At 52.9% G+C, this 21,452-nt stretch overlaps 2 protein-coding genes across 4 annotated transcripts in view; one reads left to right on the top strand and one right to left on the bottom strand.

Annotated features, from left to right (window-relative positions):
- Nucleotides 1–13,976, top strand: part of PADI6 (peptidyl arginine deiminase 6) — a 29,567-nt gene extending 15,591 nt beyond the window's left edge. Inside the window, exons 7-16 of the mRNA XM_033228114.1 lie at nucleotides 812–990; nucleotides 1,209–1,312; nucleotides 4,201–4,312; nucleotides 6,070–6,177; nucleotides 6,393–6,547; nucleotides 7,039–7,195; nucleotides 7,624–7,747; nucleotides 9,140–9,210; nucleotides 10,699–10,860; nucleotides 13,494–13,976. Of these exons, the coding sequence (XP_033084005.1) occupies nucleotides 812–990; nucleotides 1,209–1,312; nucleotides 4,201–4,312; nucleotides 6,070–6,177; nucleotides 6,393–6,547; nucleotides 7,039–7,195; nucleotides 7,624–7,747; nucleotides 9,140–9,210; nucleotides 10,699–10,860; nucleotides 13,494–13,727 (1,406 nt within the window). The 3' untranslated portion in view covers nucleotides 13,728–13,976. The remainder of the gene's footprint in view (nucleotides 1–811; nucleotides 991–1,208; nucleotides 1,313–4,200; nucleotides 4,313–6,069; nucleotides 6,178–6,392; nucleotides 6,548–7,038; nucleotides 7,196–7,623; nucleotides 7,748–9,139; nucleotides 9,211–10,698; nucleotides 10,861–13,493) is intronic.
- A 4,559-nt stretch (nucleotides 13,977–18,535) lies between these two features.
- RCC2 (regulator of chromosome condensation 2) overlaps nucleotides 18,536–21,452 on the bottom strand; it is a 33,391-nt gene continuing 30,474 nt past the window's right edge. The window contains exons 13-14 of one of the 3 annotated variants that reach the window (XR_004441071.1): nucleotides 20,760–20,973; nucleotides 18,536–19,122 (exon numbers count right to left, since the gene is read on the bottom strand). Coding sequence is in view for 2 of the 3 variants with exons in the window: in XM_033228111.1 (XP_033084002.1) it covers nucleotides 20,869–20,973 (105 nt within the window). In the remaining variant the exon portion in view is untranslated. Of the gene's footprint in view, nucleotides 20,974–21,452 lie in introns of all 3 variants that reach the window. The other 2 variants (XM_033228111.1, XM_033228112.1) reach the window with 2 other exon arrangements.

The raw sequence follows: 21,452 nt of genomic DNA, 5'->3' as shown, positions 1-21,452 counted from the left end.
GCGCGGTGGCTCAAGCCTGTAATCCCAGCACTTTGGGAGGCCGAGACGGGCGGATCACGAGGTCAGGAGATCGAGACCATCCTGGCTAACACGGTGAAACCCCGTCTTTACTAAAAGAAATACAAAAAACTAGCCGGGTGAGGTGGCCAGCGCCTGTAGTCCCAGCTACTCGGGAGGCTGAGGCAGGAGAATGGCGTAAACCCGAGAGGCGGAGCTTGCAGTGAGCTGAGATCCGGCCACTGCACTCCAGCCTGGGCAACAGAGCGAGACTGTCTCAAAAAAAAAAAAAAAAAAACACCACGTGGTTTCTTCAGAAATCTTGATGGAGGCATAATCCATCTAATAAATGGTTCTCACTGACCTTTCTAGCATCGGTAAGTGTCTGATCTTTTTCAGATGAGGCTGCCGAGCTCAGCCTGGGAGAGTTTCTCACCTTTAGGACTTTATGAGATTATCACAGGAGTTGGATTCATGGCTCAAAATTCAGAACCACTTACCCTGAGGCTTCATAGCAGGCAGGAGGCATGAAGGCATGCCTTCATCACCTAAGCTCCAACTCCTGGTATGTGATAGGTCTTCAAGGAACATTGGTAGAGAACTGGCCGTTGCTTGTATCCAAACATCTGGTTGTCTACCAAGCCCTGAATGCTAGAAACAGGGACAGCCAAGCCAGTTCAGCTCCAGCCCTAGCCCTCCTGGAACTCACAGCCTTGCCTCTGATACGAGGAATAAGCTGGTACCTTGACCATCAAATGTGGTGACTGGCACCAGGTTACTTCAGTGGCTGGTCCATCCCTTCTTTCTCTCCTAGAAGATAACTCCAGTACCTTTGAGTTGGTGCTGGGGCCTGGCCAGCACGCCTATACCTTGGCCCTCCTTGGGAACCATTTGAAAGAGACCTTCTACGTTGAAGCTATAGCGTTCCCATCCGCCGAATTCTCGGGCCTCATCTCCTACTCTGCGTCCCTGGTGGAGGAGTCTCAAGACCCGGTATGTCCCCACAATAGATGGGTCCTTGGACTAGGATGCTCCGGTGGGGGAAAAGGCATCTCCCACAGTTGGGCAGAGCTCGAGCTTTGCTGGGGGAGAGCGGCAGAAGGCAGGTGGGGCCCAGCTGGGGGCCGGGCTGAATGGCCAGAACCCTGAGGGTTAGAGGGGAGGGAGTAAATGTGGAAGCAGGTTGCTAACAGGACCTCGTCTTGTTGCAGTCAATTCCAGAGACTCTGCTGTACAAAGACACAGTGGTGTTCCGGGTGGCTCCCTGCGTCTTCATTCCCTGCACTCATGTGCCTCTGGAGGTTTACCTGTGCAGGTGAGAGACCCTCAGGCTGACTGTGCCAGGTGGTTCTCATAACTGGCACCCTCTTTCTGTATGAGGGTGGGGTGGGGTGGGATTAGGACCTCTCACCAGGAGAGTTGAAACACTTCTGTCTGAGCTGTCTGGACCTGCCCCAAGACAGTCCAATACATGCCTGAATATTCCCAAAGCTGGGCATGGAACAGTGAATGAGACAGTCCCCCAGTTATGTTAGGGTCAAACGGCATGGTTTTAAACGGTACCAAGTGCTCTAAAGCAGGGTGAAGAATGGAGAGGTCAGGATGAGAACCTGTCCCAGGGATGATGAGACTCCTATGGAGCCAGAGAACAGGTGTGAGCCCAGGAAGGGGAGGTGTGGGGATGGGTGAAAGGAGTCAGACCTGTGGGCCCTGAGTGTTAGGATGAGGTATCTGGGGCCATACATATTCTAAATACAGTGGTGAAAGCTTTGTCACCTGGATACCTGTAGGAAGATGGTTCTCTACTAAAAGTACAAAAACAATTAGCCAGGCATGGTAGTGCACCCCAGTAATCCCAGCTGCTTGGAAGGCTGAGGCAGGAGAATCTCTTGAACCCAGAAGGTGGAGGTTGCAGTGAGCCGAGATTATACCCCCGTACTCCAGCTTGGGTGACAGAGTAAGATTCCATCTCAAAAAAAAAAAAAAAAAAAAAGACTTCTACCCCTCTTCCAGGCTCAGTGGGTGTAGAAGCCAGACAGCTCTTCCAGGGGAAGGCTGCTGGGGAGTGTGGTCCTCAGAGGAATACCAGGTTTCAGGATGAGAGAAGGTAAAATCTCAGAAGGTCTGATGGAATTCTGATGGCAGATACAAAAGACATAAAGCAAAGAGATTTGGTATCTCGAGTATTTGAAGACAGGGGTTTCTCATTCACAGAGGATATCTACTTGTTCAAGGAAACCCAAGTCTTCCATACAGTGTGGTATTCAGGCATGGTTTGACCCAGGAGAGCTGCATATGACCTGCAAGACTGGGTCTACACTCCCTTCCGCCAATAAGCCTCAGACTGTTCTAGACCTTGTCAGGCTGGTAGCTCCCTGTGGCTTTGCATAGACCCAAGAAATAGGTTCTTTGGAGCACATAGACCCAAGAAATAGGTTCTTTGGAGCAGTAGCATAGATACTATGAATGTGCTATGCCAGCAGTTACATTGCTGTATTCTATTAGTAGCAACATGAGCTTTGGACCTGAAGCTGGACTAGAGTCCCAATTTTGGTATTTCCCAATACTAGGGCCTTGCTGACCTCCAACTTTTGAGGACCCGTTCATTTCAGATAAGTGTTTTGTTTTTTGTTTTTATTTATTTATTTATTTATTTATTTATTTATTTTTATTTATTTATTTTTTTTTGAGACAGAGTCTCGCTCTGTCGCCCAAACTGGAGTGCAGTGGCCAGATCTCAGCTCACTGCAAGCTCTGCCTTTCGGGTTCATGCCATTCTCCTGCCTCAGCCTCCCGAGTAGCTGGGACTATAGGTGCCCGCCACCTCGCCCGGCTAGGTTTTTTTTTTTTTTTTTTTTTTTGTATTTTTTAGTAGAGACGGGGTTTCACCGGGTTAGCCAGGATGGTCTCGATCTTCTGACCTTGTGATCCGCCCGTCTCGGCCTCCCAAAGTGCTGGGATTACAGGCTTGACCCACTGCGCCCGGCTTTATTTTTTATTTTTGAGATAGTCTTGCTCTGTTGCCCAGACTGGAGTGCAGTGGTATGATCTTGACTCACTGCAGCCTCCGCCTCCCGGGTTCCAGCAATTCTCCTGCCTCAGCCTCCCAAGTAGCTATGGGATTACAGGCACGTGCCACCACACCCAGCTAATTTCTGTGTTTCTAGTAGAGATGGGGTTTCACCATGTTGGCCAGGCTGGTCTCAAACTCCCAATCTCAGGTGATCCGCCCGCCTTGGCCTCCCAAACTGGTAGGACTACAGGCGTGAGCCACCACACACGGCCAGATGAGTGGTCTTAACATCAGCCTCACTCACTGCTGTTTTCCTTTCGAGGAAGGGATGTCCACAGTAGATCTGTGAGCCTGATGCTGTGCACGATGCCTTGAAGATTCCAGGGCTCAAGACCCACCCCATGCCACACATACAAAAATGACAACTTTCTTGGCCATCTCAAGGGTGGGGTACCCAGCTTCATGGCTTCTCAGGACAAAAATATAGCCCCCTTGGGTAGAGAGTCAGCTAATACCTTTGGATAGGCTGAGGCAGGAGAGACCGGGGGAGTCCCCAAATTCCCTGGGATAGAAGGGTACTTGCAGGCTGGGCACAGTGACTCACACCTATAATCTCAGGACTTTGGGACGCCGAGGTGGGTGGATCACCTGAGGTCAGGAGTTTGAGACCAGCCTGGCCAACGTGGTGAAACCCCATCTCTACTAGAAATATAAAAATTAGCCAGGCATGGTGGCGGGGGCCTATAGTCCCAGCTACTGGGCAGCGGATAGGAGGCGCTGAGGCAGGAGATTCGCTTGAATCCAGGAGGCAGAGGTTGCAGTGAGTCAGGAGTGAGTCAGCCACTGCACTCCAGCCTGGGTGACAGAACGAGACTGTCTCAAAAAAGGAAGGGTATGTGCAGAATCTGACCGAAGGTTATAAACAGCAGGCCTTGGCTACCAGGGAAGGGGCTGCCACTGGCACTACCCAACCTGGCTCTGGGCAAAGCTGAGTGGCATTGGACAAGATGGGCTCTGAGCTTCTGGCTTGTGCTGAGGTCAAGGGATGGCTGCTTTGTTGACCTCACGGGCAGGGATGTAACCTCCTGGTGAGAAGGAGGTGTTCTCCCTCTGCTGGCACAGGGAGGTTATAACTTTACAGTAAGGGAGCTGTGAAAGTCTTCCCAGAACTGGCTTCTCTCCCACGACAGAGAGCTGCAGCTGCAGGGTTTTGTGGACACAGTGACGGAGCTGAGTGAGAAGAGCAACAGCCAGGTGGCATCTGTCTATGAGGACCCCAACCGCCTGGGCCGGTGGCTCCAGGTAACACCCCACCTGGGAAGCCCCCTGTGGGGGAGGGAGGGGTGAGGGGACTCAGCATTTGCCACCTAAGAGGAACTTCACAGACTTCTGGCTAACCTTAAAGACAGAAGTCTTGATAGAGGTGGCCCTGTTCTTAGGACTTCAGTGGAGGCTCAGATGAGGATTTGCCTGAGTCATGTCCACTAAGGAATAGAGTTGAGTCTAACCTCCTTCCCACTCCAGAATGGACATGTGTTCAAGACCACAGAACCCTAACCCCCAGGCCCCAGAAGGCTCTGACGCCTTTGGCTAAGGCTGTGAGAGCTGGGCCACTGCCCTGGGGTCCCGCCTGACTCTGGCACAGCACCAAATCTAAAGCCCCGGTCAGCCTTCAGTTCTAGAGCTCTGTCCTCTGCAGATGAGTGATCGTCACGTGCTAGGCGCACTATCCTGAGCACCAGAGATAAATTGGAACATATGCTGTCCCATGTTAGCAAGGATAGAACTTTAAAGTGCTATGAAAGTTAGAGAATGAGATGATACCGTGAGTCATTAGACCAAATGAGGCAGTTCAAGAATAGTCGGGAAAATCTACAAATGAAACTTAAGGAAACAAGGAGCTGGCCATGCAGAGATTGGGGTAGAAGTGGCCAGGATTAAAAGTAGGAGTCCCTGGCCAGGTGTGGTGGCTCACGCCTGTAATCCCAACACTTTGGGAGGCTGAGGCAGGCAGATCACTTGAGGTCAGGAGTTTAAAAACAGCATGGAAAACATGGCAAAATACTGTCTCTACTAAAAATACAAAAATCAGCCGAACGTGGTGGCACGCGCCTGTAGTCGCACCCACTCGGGTCGCTGAGGCAGGAGAATCGCTTGAACCCAGGAGGTGGAGGTTGCAGTACGCCCAGATCACACCACTGGCACTCCAGCCTGGATGACAGACTGTCTCCAAAAACAAAAAAGTAGGGGTGTGATTGGAGGTCTTGAGGGCTGGTGCAGCCAATCACAGTGAACAAAGGTGAGCGTTACCACCTGGTTAAGGTACCTTTTCAGCTAAAGGCAAACAAGAGACACTCAAAAAGCATGAATCAGGAATGAAAGGTTACAGTTTAGGTTTTCAAAAGACCCCTCTGGCTAAGATACAGGGAACAAATCTTAAGAGTGGGCAAGAATAGAAGGAAAACTGGAAGGTGTTGCAGTGGGCGTAGGGTGGAGACACGGTGGTTTCCTGAGTGGCACCAGTGCAGAGTTGACTCAGAATGTAAGCCAGTAAGGCTTGTTAATGGATTCTTTATAGAAGAAGAAAGGAAGAATCTGGATGCTCAAGTCTCTGTCGCCCAAGTTAGAGTGCAGTGGCACGATCTCAGCTCCACTGCAGCCTCTACCTCCTCCTGAGTAGCCGGGATTACAGGCATGAGCCACCATGCCTGGCTAACTTTTTGGGGTTTTTTTTTTTTAAGTAGATGAGGGTCTCACCATGTTGCCCAGGCTGGTCTTGAATTCCTAGGCTCAAGTGATCCACCCACCTTGGCCTCCCAAAGTGCTGGGATTACAGGCATGAGCCACTATGCCTGGCCATGGATGTTCAAGTCTTAAACCTGAAGAGTAGAGGGGAAAGGGATCAAAGAGCCTTCAAGAAAGGGCAATATCTGAGCTGAGTGTTGAGGGTTGAGCACGAGTTGGCAGGAAGGAAGGGGGGTTCTTACCGTACCTTTTCCCTAAATGGGGCCCAGGGAGATGTGTGACTGGCAAACGATCTGTCTTCCTCTCCATTCCAGGATGAGATGGCCTTCTGCTACACCCAGGCGCCCCACAAGACAACATCCTTGATCCTCGACACGCCTCAGGCCACCGATCTTGATGAGTTCCCCATGAAGTACTCATTGGTGTGGAACTTGGTTTGGCTAATCTGAGCTCAGTCCAATCTCTCAGGCCTGGGGCCTGCCTAGAAATGATGGGGCACCAAGTGAGGGAGAGGACCCAGGTGGCCTCTGGGGGGGAGGGGATGTGGAAGTCTACCTGAGAGCCTGGATTTAGGGATAACACTGGGGTCCAAAGCCATCCCCTACTAACACCCCTTCCCCACTGGGTCTCTCCCCAGAGTCCTGGTATTGGCTACATGATCCAGGACACTGAGGACCATAAAGTGGCCAGCATGGATTCCATTGGGAACCTGATGGTGTCCCCACCTGTCAAGGTCCAAGAGAAAGAGTACCCCCTGGGCAGAGTCCTCATTGGCAGCAGCTTTTACCCCAGGTGAGCCACCGGCCAGACGCCTTCAGATGAAAAGAAGGGACCATGGTCGTTCCCCTGGCCCCGCCTGCTTCCTATAGCACCTCGGCCAGTCACGCACTGTAGAACATTTCTCAGAAGGACATTTGAGCTTTTGATTCATGTGGAGACTAAAGATTAGAATAAACTGTTTATTCTTTGATTCCAGGGTTTAAACTGAAACAAGTGGAATTTGGTCCACCAGGATGTCATTTCCAAGAGATATGTGGCTGGATTTCTTGGTGGCCATAAATCCAAAATGATACTTGTGTCCGGGCTTGCCTGTCTAGAACACTAGGCTCTGTTCTGAGTGGGGTCAGAGTAAGGGATTCATAATCAATTCATCCGCTATGGACCGGCCTCTTTCACACAACGGTCACAGAGGCCAGCTCCCTGGAGGCAGCATGACACCAAGTGACAGGTGACCAGTCTGGGCCACTATGGCTCAAAAGCTGTTCTTTCCATCTTCCTTCTAGCGCAGAGGGCCGGGCCATGAGTAAGACCCTCCGAGACTTCCTCTATGCCCAGCAGGTCCAAGCGCCAGTGGAGCTCTACTCGGATTGGCTAATGTCGGGCCACGTGGATGAGTTCATGTGCTTCATCCCCACAGATGACAAGAATGAGGGCAAAAAGGTCTGTATTGGGGTCTGCAGAAGGGACATCTGACCATGTCCCCATGCCTTCTGTTGGGGACTCTTAGAAGATTCTGGAGAAAAAGCTGGCTTTTTCTTGGTTTTTGTTTTTGTTTTTTGAGTCTCGCTCTGTCACCCAGGCTGGAGTGCAGTGGCACTATCTCCACTCACTGCAACCTCCACCCCAGGTTAAAGTGATTCTCGTGCCTCAGCCTCCTGAGTAGCTGGGATTACAGGCACATGCCACCACACCTGGCTAACTCTTGTATTTTTAGTAGAGATGGGATTTCACCATGTTGGCCAGGCTGGTCTCGAACTCCTGACCTCAGGTGATCTGCCTGCCTCGGCCTCCAGAGTGCTGGGATTACAGGTATAAGCCATCATGTCCAGCGGAGAAAGCTGGCTTCTGACCCAAGTTCTGTTTCCCAGGGCTTCCAGCTGCTCCTGGCCAGTCCCAGCGCCTGCTATAAACTGTTCCGAGAGAAACAGAAGGAAGGCTATGGCGATGCTCTTCTGTTTGACGAGCTTAGAGCAGATCAGCTCTTGTCTAATGGTAAGGAAACTCCCTTTCCACAGAACAGAACTGGGGTCCTCCTCCTTTTTCCGGGGGCCCTTTCTACATAGCCATTCTGTCACGCTTGGCAGAAAGGATGCCAGGGAAGCACAAAAGCTGTTGGAATTGTATTAGAATGTTGCGTTTCTGGGCTACTCTAGTGGTACTACAACAACACAAGTAGACCAGATGTTCCGGGATGGCCTAGAGGCTTTTAGGATGTATTTGAAAGGGACTCACTTAGGTGGCCCCAAGTGGGGGGAAAACGGGTATTAACAATGCTAGTGCCTGGATTTACTCAGGGCACGTTGGATTAAGTACTTAGGGATTGGGACTTTGTGGGTCTCCTGGTTACATTAAGGAAACACACAGGTGGACAAGCAGAGGTGGTGTGGCTGGTGCCATTGTACTTCTGATCTAAAAGCTGTGGGAGTGGGCTGGGCATGGTGGCTCACACCTATAACCACAGCACTTTGGGAGGCCAAGGCGGGCAGATCACCTGAGGCCAGAAGTTCCAGATCAGCCTGGCCCACATGATGAAAGCCTGTCTCTGCTAAAAATGTGAAAATTAACAGGGCATGGTGGCGCATGCCTGTAATCTCAGTTATTCGGGAGGCTGAGGCAGGGGAATTGCTTTGACCTGGGAGGTGAAAGTTCCAGTGAGCTGAGATCATGCCATTGCACTTCAGCCTGGGCCACAGAGCAAGACTCCGTCTCAAAAAATAATAAAGGCTGTATGAACCCAGAAAGGGGCTTTGGGGGTATTAGGTTTTTCTAGACCCTCAATACCCAAAGTGTGATCTGAGGGCCCGGTGCACCTGGGAGCTTGTTAGAAATACAGGATTTCCACCCTGCTCCAAACCTCCTTGGATACTTAGCCTTTGGGCTGGGGCCCGGGAACTCCTGGTCATAGAAGCACCATGGAAGGTGACATCTGCTGAACACGAACCACATGACAAAGACTGTCAGCTCAGAGTTGGCAAATGAATTGGGCATTCCTGTCCCAAAGATGAGGCCATTGAGGAATAAAAGTAACATAACCTGATGAAGGCCACAGGCAGAAAGTGCCAGGTTGTATTGGCATAAGGGGAGTAGGGGCTGAAGTCATCCTAACAAGTTCCAGGCTGTATCCCTCAGCCTGGCACAGGCTATTCCCTCATGCTGGGGACAGACTGGCCAGTGGCAGTAAGTCCTGCCTGGACTTTCTGGTGTAGACCCTGGTCAGTCCCCAGAAGGAAGATATTGGACCTGAGGGTGTGGTCCCTGGAGATAGGCCAGTCCTCTCCTCTCGCCATGGTCACTGGCTCAGGAACACACCCGGGTGGCTGGGCCTTACCTGAGTGTGCCCAGCTCTGGGCAGTGCTGCCATTCCCTGACTGCTTCTTCCTACAGGAAGGGAAGCGAAAACCATCGACCAACTTCTGGCTGATGAAAGCCTGAAGAAGCAGAATGAATACGTGGAGGTAGGACCAGCGCGAGGGGGGCCGTCCCCGAGAAAGGGCTGGTGCCGAAGGTCCTGCAGGAAGGTTCCCACCCACCCCTCCTGAGGGGTGAAGGGTTGGGGGCGCAGCTGCCTGCCACCCTTTCTTTCCAGGTCTTGATACAGGCCCAGGTCTGGGGCTAGAGCTTGCCATATATATGCCAGGGTAGGGAGACTAGAGAAGTAAGGAGTTAGGTCTCTGGAGCCAAACACAGCACGATGTACCTTTATGCTTGGAAAGAGGGCTGGAAGTGGTAACACGGCTTTCTATGGTGTCAGATGGCTGAGGACCCAGGGTGGCACAGGGACAGGGAGGAGCACCATGGCATGTCAGAACAGTTGACAGATACTGCTTGAAGATACTGTCAGGGAGTTTCTTTGCCAAGACTATGCAGCTGGGTCTTTTCCCCCAAGCTGGGAAAGCCCTGATTTATCCAGGTTCTTAGCTGAGAACCAACGATGGCCCCAGCCTTGTGCAAGACACCTCACTACAAACCCTGCAGATAGCCCTATAAAGTAAAACACCTCTTACATATGAGGAGAGTGAGGCACAGAGTAAAATCACTAGCCCAAGACAATCATGTGGGGGGTTGAGTCTGAACTCCCAAGTTCCTGTGTTGCTCATTATGCTACTCAAGCTGCCTAGGGTCCATTTGCTGGAAAATGACATAGCTCAGCAGCCTCCTTGAAGAGGCCAGCTCCTCACTTCTGAGAAGCTGAGTATCAGACTCAAACGAGGGCCTACTCAATGCTTTCTGGATGAAGTGGCCTGTCACAGCAGTCCTGAGAATGGTGTTCAGGGTCACCAACCTTCAGGGATCTTAGAAGTGAATCACTGGCTGTGAGAAGCAGAGTCTTCCCAACTTCTAGAAGGAGAAGCTTAGGCCCAGAGAAGGGTAATTTCTCGGCTGAGGTTGCATGGTCAGCAAAACTGCTTTGCTCACTGGGTCCTTACCATTCCCAGGAATGTTCCTAAGGAATGTTCTATGTCATGCACAGTGCATGAGTGCCCTGTTTTGCAAGAACAGCCCTTCTGGCATAGCAGGGTGGGTGCCAGCCAAGCATGGGGCTGAGACAGCATCTCCCAGCCCCTGGCGACAGCTTAGGGTGTGTTGGGGTGTGTCTGAAGCTTATTTCAAGACCTAGGGAGACAGGTGTGCTGGGTGTCTGAAGCCTATTTCAAGACCTAGGGGAGATGCTCAGGTATTGGGCTTAGCTGGTCTGGGTTGGGAAGTGCCCGACGCTGTCTAGCTGTGGGATCCTGGACTAAAGACTAGGCCTTTCCTGAGCCCCCCACTTCCCCAGGTGAAAAGGGAACTGCCCACTTAGGAAGGTTGGTATGATGTGTGAGGCTCCTGGCGCACAGTGAGTGATGGGGATGGCAGTGGTGTCAGGCCATGGCCTACCTTCAGTATGGAAGGAAACTGGTTTTAATTCGTGATGAGCTCTCCTGGCCCCTCCCACCCCACAGAAGTGCATTCACTTGAACCGTGACATCCTGAAGACAGAGCTGGGCCTGGTGGAACAGGACATCATCGAGATTCCTCAGCTGTTCTGCTTGGAGAAGCTGACTAACATCCCCTCTGACCAGCAGCCCAAGAGGCCCTTCGCGAGGCCATACTTCCCTGACCTGGTGAGGGACGACTGGGTATCCCTGGGTGGGGGAGGGTCCGTCCAGGCAACACTGGCTGCTGCCTCACTGTGCTGGACTGCAGAGATGAGGGAGGGACAGCAGATAACGGTGCCTATGAGGAAATGGGCAGGAGACCCCTTCTTCCCCATCTCGGTTAGGGACACGCCTCCCAGAGAGCAGGTGCACTGGGCCTGAAGGCTTGGAGGGTTCCCCAGGCAGTTACTATGGGCCAGGAGCTTTAGGAGCCTCAGTGAGCTGCACCCCTAGTCTAAAAGGATGAACCTGTGAGGCCCACTTCAGATGGGGTGCTATGTAACTCAGAGCTGAGGCTGCCATGCATCCGCCAGCAGTGAGGCCTTGGGCAAGCTGCCTCAGGGTAGGTCTTCCTGTCCACTATCCCCAGGGTCCAGAGCAGCCGTGTCCGATACATGGAGGTACATCAGCACTTAAAATAACGTTCTAGGCCGGGCGCGGTGGCTCACGCCTATAATCCCAACACTTTGGGAGGCTGAGGCAGGTGAATCACCTGAGGTCGGGAGTTCGAGATCAGCCTAACCAACAAGGAGAAACCCTGTCTCTACTAAAAATACAAAATTAGCTGGGTGTGGTGGCACATGCCTGTAATCCCAGCTACTTGGGAGACTGAGACAGGAGAATTGCTTGAACCCGGGAGGTGGAAGTTGCAGTGAACCTAAATCACGCCATTGCACTCCAGCCTGGGCAACAAGAACGAAACTCTGTCTCAAAAATAATATTCTGTTCAGCCTGGCTGGTCGTGGTGGCTCACCTGTAGTTCCAGCACACTGGGATGCTAAGGTGGGAAGATCACTTGAACTCAGGAGTTGGAGACCAGCTAGGGCAACATAGTAAGACCCTGCATCTTTTTTTTTTTTTTTAAAAGGCCGGGCGCGGTGGCTCATGCCTGTAATCCCAGCACTTTGGGAGGCCGAGACGGGCGGATCATGAGGTCAGGAGATCGAGACCACCCTGGCTAACACGGTGAAACCCCGTCTCTGCTAAAATACAAAAAAAATTAGCCGGGCGCGGTGGCAGGTGCCTGTAGTCCCAGCTACTCAGGAGGCTGAGGCAGGAGAATGGCGTGAACCCGGGAGGTGGAGTTTGCAGTGAGCCGAGATCGCGCCACTGCACTCCAGCCTGGGTGACAGAGCAAGACTCCGTCTCAAAAAAAAAAAAAAAAAAATAGCTGGGGCCAGGGTGCAGTAGCTCATGCCTGTAATCTCAGCACTTTGGGAGGCTGAGGAGGGCAGATCACTTTTGAAGTCTGGAGTTCAAGACCAGCCTGACCGACATGGTTGAAACCCCATCTCTAGTAAAAATACAAAACACTAGCTGGGTGCGGTGGTGCATGCCCATAATCCCAGCTAATCAGGCTGAGGCAGGAAGATCCCTTGAATCCAGGAGGGATGCAGTGAGCCGAGATTGCACCACTGGACTCCAGCCTGGGTGGGCAACAGAGCAAGACCGTCTCCACTCCCACCCCCCTGCCAAAAAAAAAAAGCTGGGTAGGGTGACCCATGCCTGTAGTCTCAGCCACTCAGGAGGCTGAGGCAGGACAATTTCTTGAGCCCAGGAGGTGAAGGCTGCAATGAGCCACTGTGCTCCAACCTGGGCAACAAACCAAGACCTTGTCTGATAAACCAAACCAAAAAAAAAATTCTGGGGCCAGGTGTGGTGGCTCACACCTGTAATCCCAGCACTTTGGGAGGCCCAGGTGGGAGGATCACCTGAGGTCAGGAGTTCGAGACCAGCCTGACTAACATGGAGAAACTCCGCCTCTACCAAAAATACAAAATTAGCCAGGTATGGTGGCGCATGCCTGTAATCCCAGCTACTCAGGAGACTGAGGCAGGAGAATCGCTTGAACCTTCCAGCAGAGGCTGCAGTGAGCCGAGACCATGCCACTGCACTCTAGCCTGGGCAACAAGAGCAAAACTGTTTATTTTTGTTTTTAAAAATTCTGTTCCTACTTACTCTAAACCAGAAGTCATAATCAAGAGTGGGGTTGTGAGTACAAGAGGTCCTGGCTTCAAGCCTATGCCAACTGTGGCTCACATCGGAACTTTCTCATGTAACAAGTGACCCATTTATATAGGTATCTAAAAGGAACGGAGGCATTTGAGTGCCCCAATTCTCTAAACACTTGCTAACCTCTTCCCTGGGTCCCAGGGACACAGGTCCTGCATGCCATTGGTGCCTTCTAACTTTATCAGCTCAGTGTGGTCCGGTAGGGGTGAGTAGTGGCAAGAAGATGCTTTGAGAAGGAGTTGAGATATGAAGGATGTGTAGCAGTCAACTGACAAAGTGGGGGTGGGGAGAGCGTTCCAGTGGAGGCAGCAGCCGTGTGTTGCATCCAGACCATAAGAGGCCAGAATAATCAAAACATAGAAACTGGAGAAGTTGACAATCCCAGTCCTTGGCCAGGCAGGATTTTGTCTTGCTATTGAGAAATAGCCATTGGAAGGCTAAGCAGAAGCGAGCTGGGTTTCACTGACCTGGAGGAGGCGGCTGCCTGCCTGCTACGCCTGGTCTGGCCTGACCACAGAGAAGGCAGGTGGAGGGCTGGCTTTCAGGCCTCTGATCCCTGTCCAGGCCTCACCCTTTCTTTCTGACAGCTGCGGATGATTGTGATGGGCAAGAACCTGGGGATCCCCAAGCCTTTTGGGCCCCAAATCAAAGGGACCTGCTGCCTGGAGGAAAAGATTTGCCGCTTGCTGGAGCCCCTGGGTTTCAAGTGCACCTTCATCAATGACTTTGACTGTTACCTGACGGAGGTCGGAGACATCTGTGCCTGTGCCAATGTCCGCCGGGTGCCCTTTGCCTTCAAGTGGTGGAAGATGGTACCTTAGACCTGGGCCCTGGAGCTGCCAGCTCTGCCCCAGCATGGATGGCCCACTGTCACCATGCAGCAGCACGATTCCTTGCCCAGTAGAGGCTGGAGAGTCCAGGCAACACAACCCTTTCTTCCCTATCCACCCTGACCCTCAGACCCAGTAGGATGGCAAATGCTGCCAGCTTGAACCCCTGTGGGGAAAAGATGGAAAAGTGTTCAGCCAAATGGCATTTACTAAATAGCCAATAAAGTGCTGGTGGGCATGAATGCATCTTGGCGGTGACCTCCTCGTTTGGGGAGGGGATGTGTGCCAGCTGAGGACAAGGCTGAGCTGAGCTGCCTATGGCCGTGCTGGCCTTCTTGTGTGGGGGGAAAGAGACTTGGCTACATGAGTTGCTGTCCTTCCCCTCATCTCTAAATTATGTCTATGGCAGGAAGTGGTTGGACTTATTCAAATGGACTTAGATTATCCAAATGCTGCTCTGGTTTAAGCAACTGGGACAAGCTGGGTCTAGAGTCCAGGGCCCAGGCTGGAGGAAGGTTGAGGGCCTCCCCTTGGGCCTGGTAGGACCTGGAGAGGGCAGGCCCGGGGTGGGGGTGGTGCAATGCCCGGTGGCAGCAAGTGGAAGCTGTGGTCTCCTTGGGTCTGTAGGTATGGCCTCAGAAGACACAGCAGGGGCGGACCTGGGTGACTCTCAGCCTGAAGTGCCCCTTCCCAAGGCCCAAAGCCGCGTATTCACATCTGACCATTCCTGTGTTAATGGCACAGGGATGCTGATAAGCTTTAACAGGCGCTATGGCTCCCGCCCTGCTCCTCCTGGGTGATGGCTCCTCTAGGACACTCTAACCCTCAGGGTAGGAGCTGAGAAGGAAGCCCTGTGTCCATGTCCCACAGGGAGTTGAAGGCAGAGCTGGGCCTCGAACTAGCCCCGGTCCCAGCACCCGGGGCTGTGGGCAGCAGGCAGGACCTAACCAGCCTCTGCCAGCTGCTGGGGCAGTGGAGAGGGTCATTCTAAGGCAGGCAGCCAAGAGGCAGAAGCCAGGGTTGGGGCAGCAGGGGCTGTTCACTGGATCAGACGTGGGTCTTTATCCAGGAGCTGCAACCTGCTGTGCCAACTACCCCAGGACATCTTACGACATCTCGTTAGCCTGTCCATGGTGGTGCAGTCTGTGGACTATACTAGAGACGTCTTGTCGTATTCATGGCTCTGACCCCTATACCAGCCTGGGACTGAAACAGACCAGGCCTTCAAATGAATCTTAAATATGGGGAGGGATGGATGAGCTCATCTGCATTTTCAGATAGTCTAGAAAAGCCAAAAGAAATAGGGGACTCTGGCCCCCAAGGGTGGTCCATCTAGAGACGGGGCTCCATCTCTAGGGAAAAAGGGGAGAGGGAAGCCCTAGGGCCAGAAGGGGGACAAAATGTCCACTCTTCCACTCCCACGAGCTTTTCCCAGGGAACTCACCCGCCTCTGCCAAGGGCTGCCTTAGGGTGGATGAATTTGTCCGTCCTCGGACCCCTAACTAGACCCTCACCCAGGGCTTTTCAGGTCAGCCCCGGGCCCTTCCCACCTCGCCTGCCTAAGGGTCCCGCAGGAGATCTTGGCAGCTTGACACACTTCTCTCCTTTTACCTCCCAGGCAGCACCGCCCTGATGGCACCTGGGGAGGTGCCCTCCCAGCCCTGGCTGTTAGCACACACCTGCAGCAGAGAGCTGGGTATACTTGGCTTGCACAATGTTATAAACGTTTCTAGGTAAGGCACTGACAATTTACTCAAAGTCTGGATTTCCGGCTCCTGCTGCCAAGTCTTTAGAACTGACCACACCGGGCCCGAGGCTGAAGATTCACTGGCCACACCCTCTAGACAAAGATGTGCTCCAAAAGGCCCCAGTCCCCATCCCTCCCCACTGTATCCCCTTGCAAAGGTCGGTGGTCATTTGGCACCATGCTTGCACTACTGCTCTAGGGAAGGAGAGGAAATGCTCCCTGTACTGGTCAAAGGTGAGAAAACAAGGTAAGCGGGCTCTGTGCTTCAGTTTCCTCACCAGCACAAGTGGGTAAGAGTTGTGCCTATCTCAAGGTTGTTCTGAAGGCTGGAGTTATTTACATAAAGCCCTAGAAAGACACGTGGCACCTCTCATTACTGAAGGCTGAGGGAATACATCTCTGTAGAAGTACAAAAGCCTCCATTGCCTGCATAGCAGACAGAGGACCAGGCGTGGTGGCTCACGCCTGTAATCCCAGCACTTTGGGAGGCTGAGGCAGATGGATCACTTGAGGCCAGGAGTTCAAGGTCAGCCTGGCCAGCAACCAACATGGGGGAAACTCCGTCTCTACTAAAAATGCAAAATTTAGTAGGGCGTTGTGGCATGCACCTGTAATCCCAGCTACTTGAAAGGCTGAGTTGGGAGAATCACTTGAACCCAGGAGGCGGAGGCTCCAAGATCATGCCACTGCACTCCAGCCTGGCCAACAAAGTAAGACTTCGTCTCAAAAAACAAAACAAAAAAAATCACAGGAAATGCCAGGAGAGGCGGGTGGTGGCGGGGTGGGGGGCAGTGCTAGGGACCCAGTGTGAGGGCAGCCAAGGGTTTTGGAGATTCCAGCCCTCCCATGTGCCTCCTAACCTGCAACAGGCCATCTTTTAGTTCTTTAAAGGCACGGAGTCCTCTCCCCTCCAGGCTGCTTCAGTGCCCGGAATGGTCTTAGAAGGAGGCGACCCCCATTTCCCTTCCCCTAAGTGTTTAAGGGGCTCTTCCTGTCTCCCCTTCTCCCCTCCCTGCATCCCTGCCTGCTGAGTCCTCCCAGTCTGGAAAGTGGGCTCCACTGCTACCGTCTGGTGTTAACACCAGCTGGATGCCGAGACCCTCCAGCGTGGCCATCCCACGTGACCCTCCCGCAGGTCCCCATCCTTCAATGTGGGGCTGGGGCAAAGCAGGACTGGGTAGGAACAGGCAAGTCCCCTTCCCCGTTCGCCATCCTTCCAGCCCTTTCCGCTGTTCCCCGGGAGCCTAAGGAGCCTCTGAGTGGAGGACATTGGCCAGCAAGGCTGCTGGCTTGACGGGGCAGGACAGCAGCAGGAGGCAGCAGCTTTGCAGGTGAGAAAACCCCAGAGCCAAAGGCCAGGCGCGGTGGCTCACGCCTGTAATCCTAGCACTTCGGGAGGCTGAGGTAGGGGGGAAATCACCCGAGTTCAAGAGGTCGAGACCAGTCTGGTCAACATGGCAAAACCCCACCTTTACTAAAATAATTAGCCGGGTGTGGTAGCGTGAGCCTGTAATCCTAGCTAATCACAAGGCTGAAGCAGGAGAATTACTTGAACCCAGGAGGGGGAGGTTGCGGGGAGCCAAGACTGTGACACTGCACTCCGGCCTGGGGTACATCTTAAAAAACAAACTCCAGAGCCGCCTGTGGGGAGCCTGCCTTCTCTGCCCCTGACTTCAGGAGGCTTCTCCCATCCTCCAGCCACAGGCAGGAGAATTGCTTGAACCCAGGAGGCAGAAGTTGCAGTGAGCAGAGATCACACCACTGCACTCTAGCCTGGGTGACAGAGCAAGGCTCCGCCTCAAAAATACAAGGCCAGGCGCAGTGGCTCATGCCTGTAATCCCAGCAGTTTGGGAGGCCAAGGTGGGAGGATCACGAGGTCAGGAGGTCGAGACCAGCCTGGCCAACATGGTGAAACCCCGTCTCTACTAAAAATACAAAAATTAGCCAGGAGTGTGGTGGGCACCCGTAATCCCAGCTACTCAGGAGGCTGAGGCAGGAGAGTCACTTGAACCCAGGAGGCGGAGGTTGCAGTGAGCCGAGATTACGCCACCGTACTCCAGCCTGGGCGAAGGAGCAAAACTCTGTCTCAAAAAAAAACAATAAACAAGACTGCAGGAGTCAGGGGCGAGACACACAACACTCAATTTGCAGCACGTGCCCAATACATGACAGCCAGTGTGCCAGCCGGGACGCTGCTCCCAGCAGTGGCTTCCCTGCCCACAGGGGCTCTTCCAGGGCAGGAGCATCTGATGGGAAGCTCCAAACTGCCAAAGTGGGAGATGGGGAAAACACTGTGTTTTACATTTGGACTGTCCTGCAACAGTGCACACGCTGCTTCTGCAGCTAATAGGCCATGGGAGACGGTTTCCTCCTCTCCCAAACTGGGCCAATGCCTGCCAGGAGGGGCTGGTCTGGACACTATTCAGCCAGTAAACACAGGGCGGCCAGCACTTGAGGCTCCAGGGATCCCAGGTATCTCTGTGGCTTCAGGGAGCCAGTGTCCTGTGCAAGGGTCTTGTCTAGGAGTCTGTCCCATAGACTCAGCAGCCGCGTAAAGGCAGATGAATGCCTGCCAGGCTGGGAGAAGCGACGACCAGCCTCCTGGTGCCCTCTGGTGGGCAGTTGGCCACACTGCCTGCAAGGAGCAGCCCTGGCCTGAAGCCACGGCTGGGGCCTGACCACAGGACCCCCTGCTGAAGTGTGGGGACTGGGTGCACATGCGTATTGCTAGGCACATAGCACATGCAGTCATTGTTCTGGATGCCTCCCGTGACTTATTTTTCCCTCTCAAAGGCCCCGTGAAAATGGGAAGAACTCCTCTTCCGAACTGGACAACTGAGGAACAGACACGGTCCCTCTCCCCTAGCATTTTGGGGGGAGTTGGGGGATCCACTCACTTTAACCAGTGTGGTTTAAACCCGGAAGCTCCCCTGGGGCCACGTGTCTCCTGACACCACCTGCTGTGGGTGCCAGGGCTTAGGAGGTACACATACAAGGAGTTAAGAAAAACAGAGCTCCATTCCAACCGAAAAAGGAACGCAAAAAAGCCAGGACAGTAGACAATGATGTCGTTTATTTAAAATGTTTACTCCAAGAAATATATATATAAAAAAAAATAATAAGACAATTACAGCACTAAACCAGGCACCTTCAACCAAATCACAACCTCCTCTTTGATTCCCCTTCACGCTAAGCCTCTTTCAAATTCTTTTTCCTGAGCTGGAAGACCAGTCAGATGCCCGTAGGGTCAGCGCCAAGCACGTTCCCAGCCGGGCAACTGTGTACCTTTCTCTAGGAGTGCACGACACCCTTCCCCCCCCCAACTCCTTATTTCAAAGGAGTTAACCCATTAGGAAGCCCATTTTTCCATCGAAGCCGGAAGAAGTGCGGGACAAGGCAGTCTTCGCTTCGAAGGTCCTTTCCTGCTCCAGTCCCTGGGCTAGGGTTCTAGAAGAGGCTGGCTGCCGGCTTTATAGGAGGCCACCGAAGATCTAAGTCCAGCTCCGCCCAGGGCGGCTCCTGCAAAGGCTGGGACCTCGGGTGCTGCGTTCTCAACCCTCTCGGTGGCCACGACTCAAAGGAGAGACCTCAAAGGTGCCAGGAGCACAGGTGCCTGGGCTGCGTTCCAGGAAAGAGACCTGTCCAGGAAACGGATCAGGCTGTCTCATGGAAGCTTGAGTCAGAGATGGTGGTTCTGGGGTGATTTGGACAAATTAGGTTAGTTTAGCAAAGCTCTGAAGTGGCAGAAGCTTCTCCCCTGGACTACTGATTGAACACAGAACAAGAGATGCGCGTGGCGTCAGACTAAGTCTTAGAGAGATGCAGGCCAGTCTCCTCCCACAGGGCCTTGGGACTGGCGGGACAGACACTGCTACGTGCCCTCCAAGGGCAGGAGTCACGGTAAGGAGCGACTAGGGTGGAAAATAGGGAAAAAAGCAACAACTAGATCATTTTTGGCATTTTAACATGGAGACGGTGACAAGTGGTAACAATAGCAAAAGAGAAAAAAAAAAAAAAACTTGAAGAGACCAATATTTAACTTTCCCATCCACCCAAGTCTCACATTTAAGTTCTAGTCCCATCTCCCCGATAAGCACCACTGAACTAAATATCTATTTTAAAGCACCCAAACCAGTCCAGACCCTCTGGAAACCAAGAGCCCCAGCCGCAGCTGTCGCCTCTCTTGGGTCCAGGCGAGAGGAGGGTTCCGGGAAAGGCACCTCATAACTCACTCAGCGCAGTGCACACAGCAGCGAGCTCGGGCACGGGCACTTGACAGGGACGCAGGTGGCAGTCACAGCATCCGTGCTGACACGCGAGGAAGGGGACTCTTCGGTAATCCCAACTATTTGGTACCAGAGCCAAGCAAATGTGACTAAAGGGAGCTGGGTCAGCAGAACGGTACCCCGAGTCTCAGCAACAGGATGGCCCGCGCGAGGCAGGATCCAGGCGGGGGAGAAAAGGAGACCAAAGCACAAGGCGATCGAGGCTGGTACAGAAAGGGCTGATCCTTCTTGCAAGGACTGGAGAATGCACTTGACTGCTGGCTGATCAATCTCTAATTGGCGAGTGCACGTGACAAGGCTCAGCCCTGGCTCCACAGGGAGCCACGAAGCTAACTCAACTGATAGAAATGTTCCCACCTCTGCCCCACCCGCAAGTCCCCCATGGTTCCACCATCACCTGATTTTCATTTGGACTTCTTTAACAGCTAAAGTAGATATAAATGGCTAAACACAGATCCCCAATCCCCCACCAGGGGGGACACGGCCGATTCTCTAATGTCGCAGCCAGAAGGCTGTGGGCGTACAGGCAGCCAAGGGGAGAAACAGAATCAACGCCGGCCTAGGCCGATCTGCAAGTAAAAGCAGGAAAGGAGTGACCCGGATGCTTCCGAAGCATGCGAGCGTGATTTGGGATGGAGGCGGGCCGGCGACTTTGCCTAGCTGCTGCCGGTTCCTGTAAGGGACATTTTTTCCGAGTAAATGGTGATTCCTCTTCCATGTAGCATCCGCTTGGATCACGATGCTAATTATAACTGGAAAGGGGTGTTTTGGGGAGTGTATTCAGGAGAGGAAGAAAGAAAAAGCTTAAAAAAAAAAACCTAGATTGCTCAAAGTTTCTGCCTCTTTTGTAGGAATGGTAAGTCAACTATGAGCAAGTGTTTTAATTCGACATGAAGGGGAAAAGGGACTTTGGAAAGCATACAGAAAAAAGGTAGTTAACGTTGGATCATTATAAAACGGAACCTCAGGGAGTCTAAACAAAAATGCACCTTCGGTCAACTTTTGCCTTTTTAAATTCCTTGTTTGACTTCCCGTCCCAGTGCACATGGAAATGACAGCTGCCGCGAGAGGTGTGGAGTCGGAGAGTCTCCGGGAGAATCAGAGGGTTCGGGGGTTGTATTCTGGCAGTTTCTTGATCTTCTCTTTCTCAGTCTCACTTTCGTCTCTTGCTATCACCAAGGAGTGTGAGTAGCCCATGGCGACCTGGGGGACAAATCAGCATTGGGTGTGCCTGCAGCGCCTGGACTAATGAACGCGTTGAGGAGACTCTGGAAACTGGGCTGCCAAAGCGAATCAGCATGGAGAAAAACAGGGTGCCCTTGAAAACCGCAAAAAGCCCCTCTGCCCAAGACAGCTAGTTTCCATGTGACTGTCACCAACACTCTGCCAATCAGAGCCTTCCAGGCTGCCCTGAGACCCAGCTGGAAGGAAGCCCACTAGGCCACCTCTCGTCAGCAGGGACAGGTGGGGACATAGCTCCAGCTCCACTTCCATTCTCTCTGGCCCACGATCCTGCCTGAGTGAGGTGCACGACCCCTCTGTGTCTTGGCAGACAGGGCTGGCAGCCTGGCTGAGCCACAGGGGCCTCACTCCGCCATCTGACTCCTGCAGCCACACAGCCTCTGCTCCATGGACCTGCGGACCTGCCTCCAGCCCAGCGAATCTGAGTCCTGGGTGTGATG

The sequence above is a fragment of the Trachypithecus francoisi genome, unplaced genomic scaffold, assembly GCF_009764315.1.
Source record: "Trachypithecus francoisi isolate TF-2019V2 unplaced genomic scaffold, Tfra_2.0 Lachesis_group12, whole genome shotgun sequence".
In the NCBI taxonomy this organism is placed as follows: Eukaryota; Metazoa; Chordata; class Mammalia; order Primates; family Cercopithecidae; genus Trachypithecus; species Trachypithecus francoisi.
This window is presented reverse-complemented; position numbering and strand designations above follow the sequence as displayed.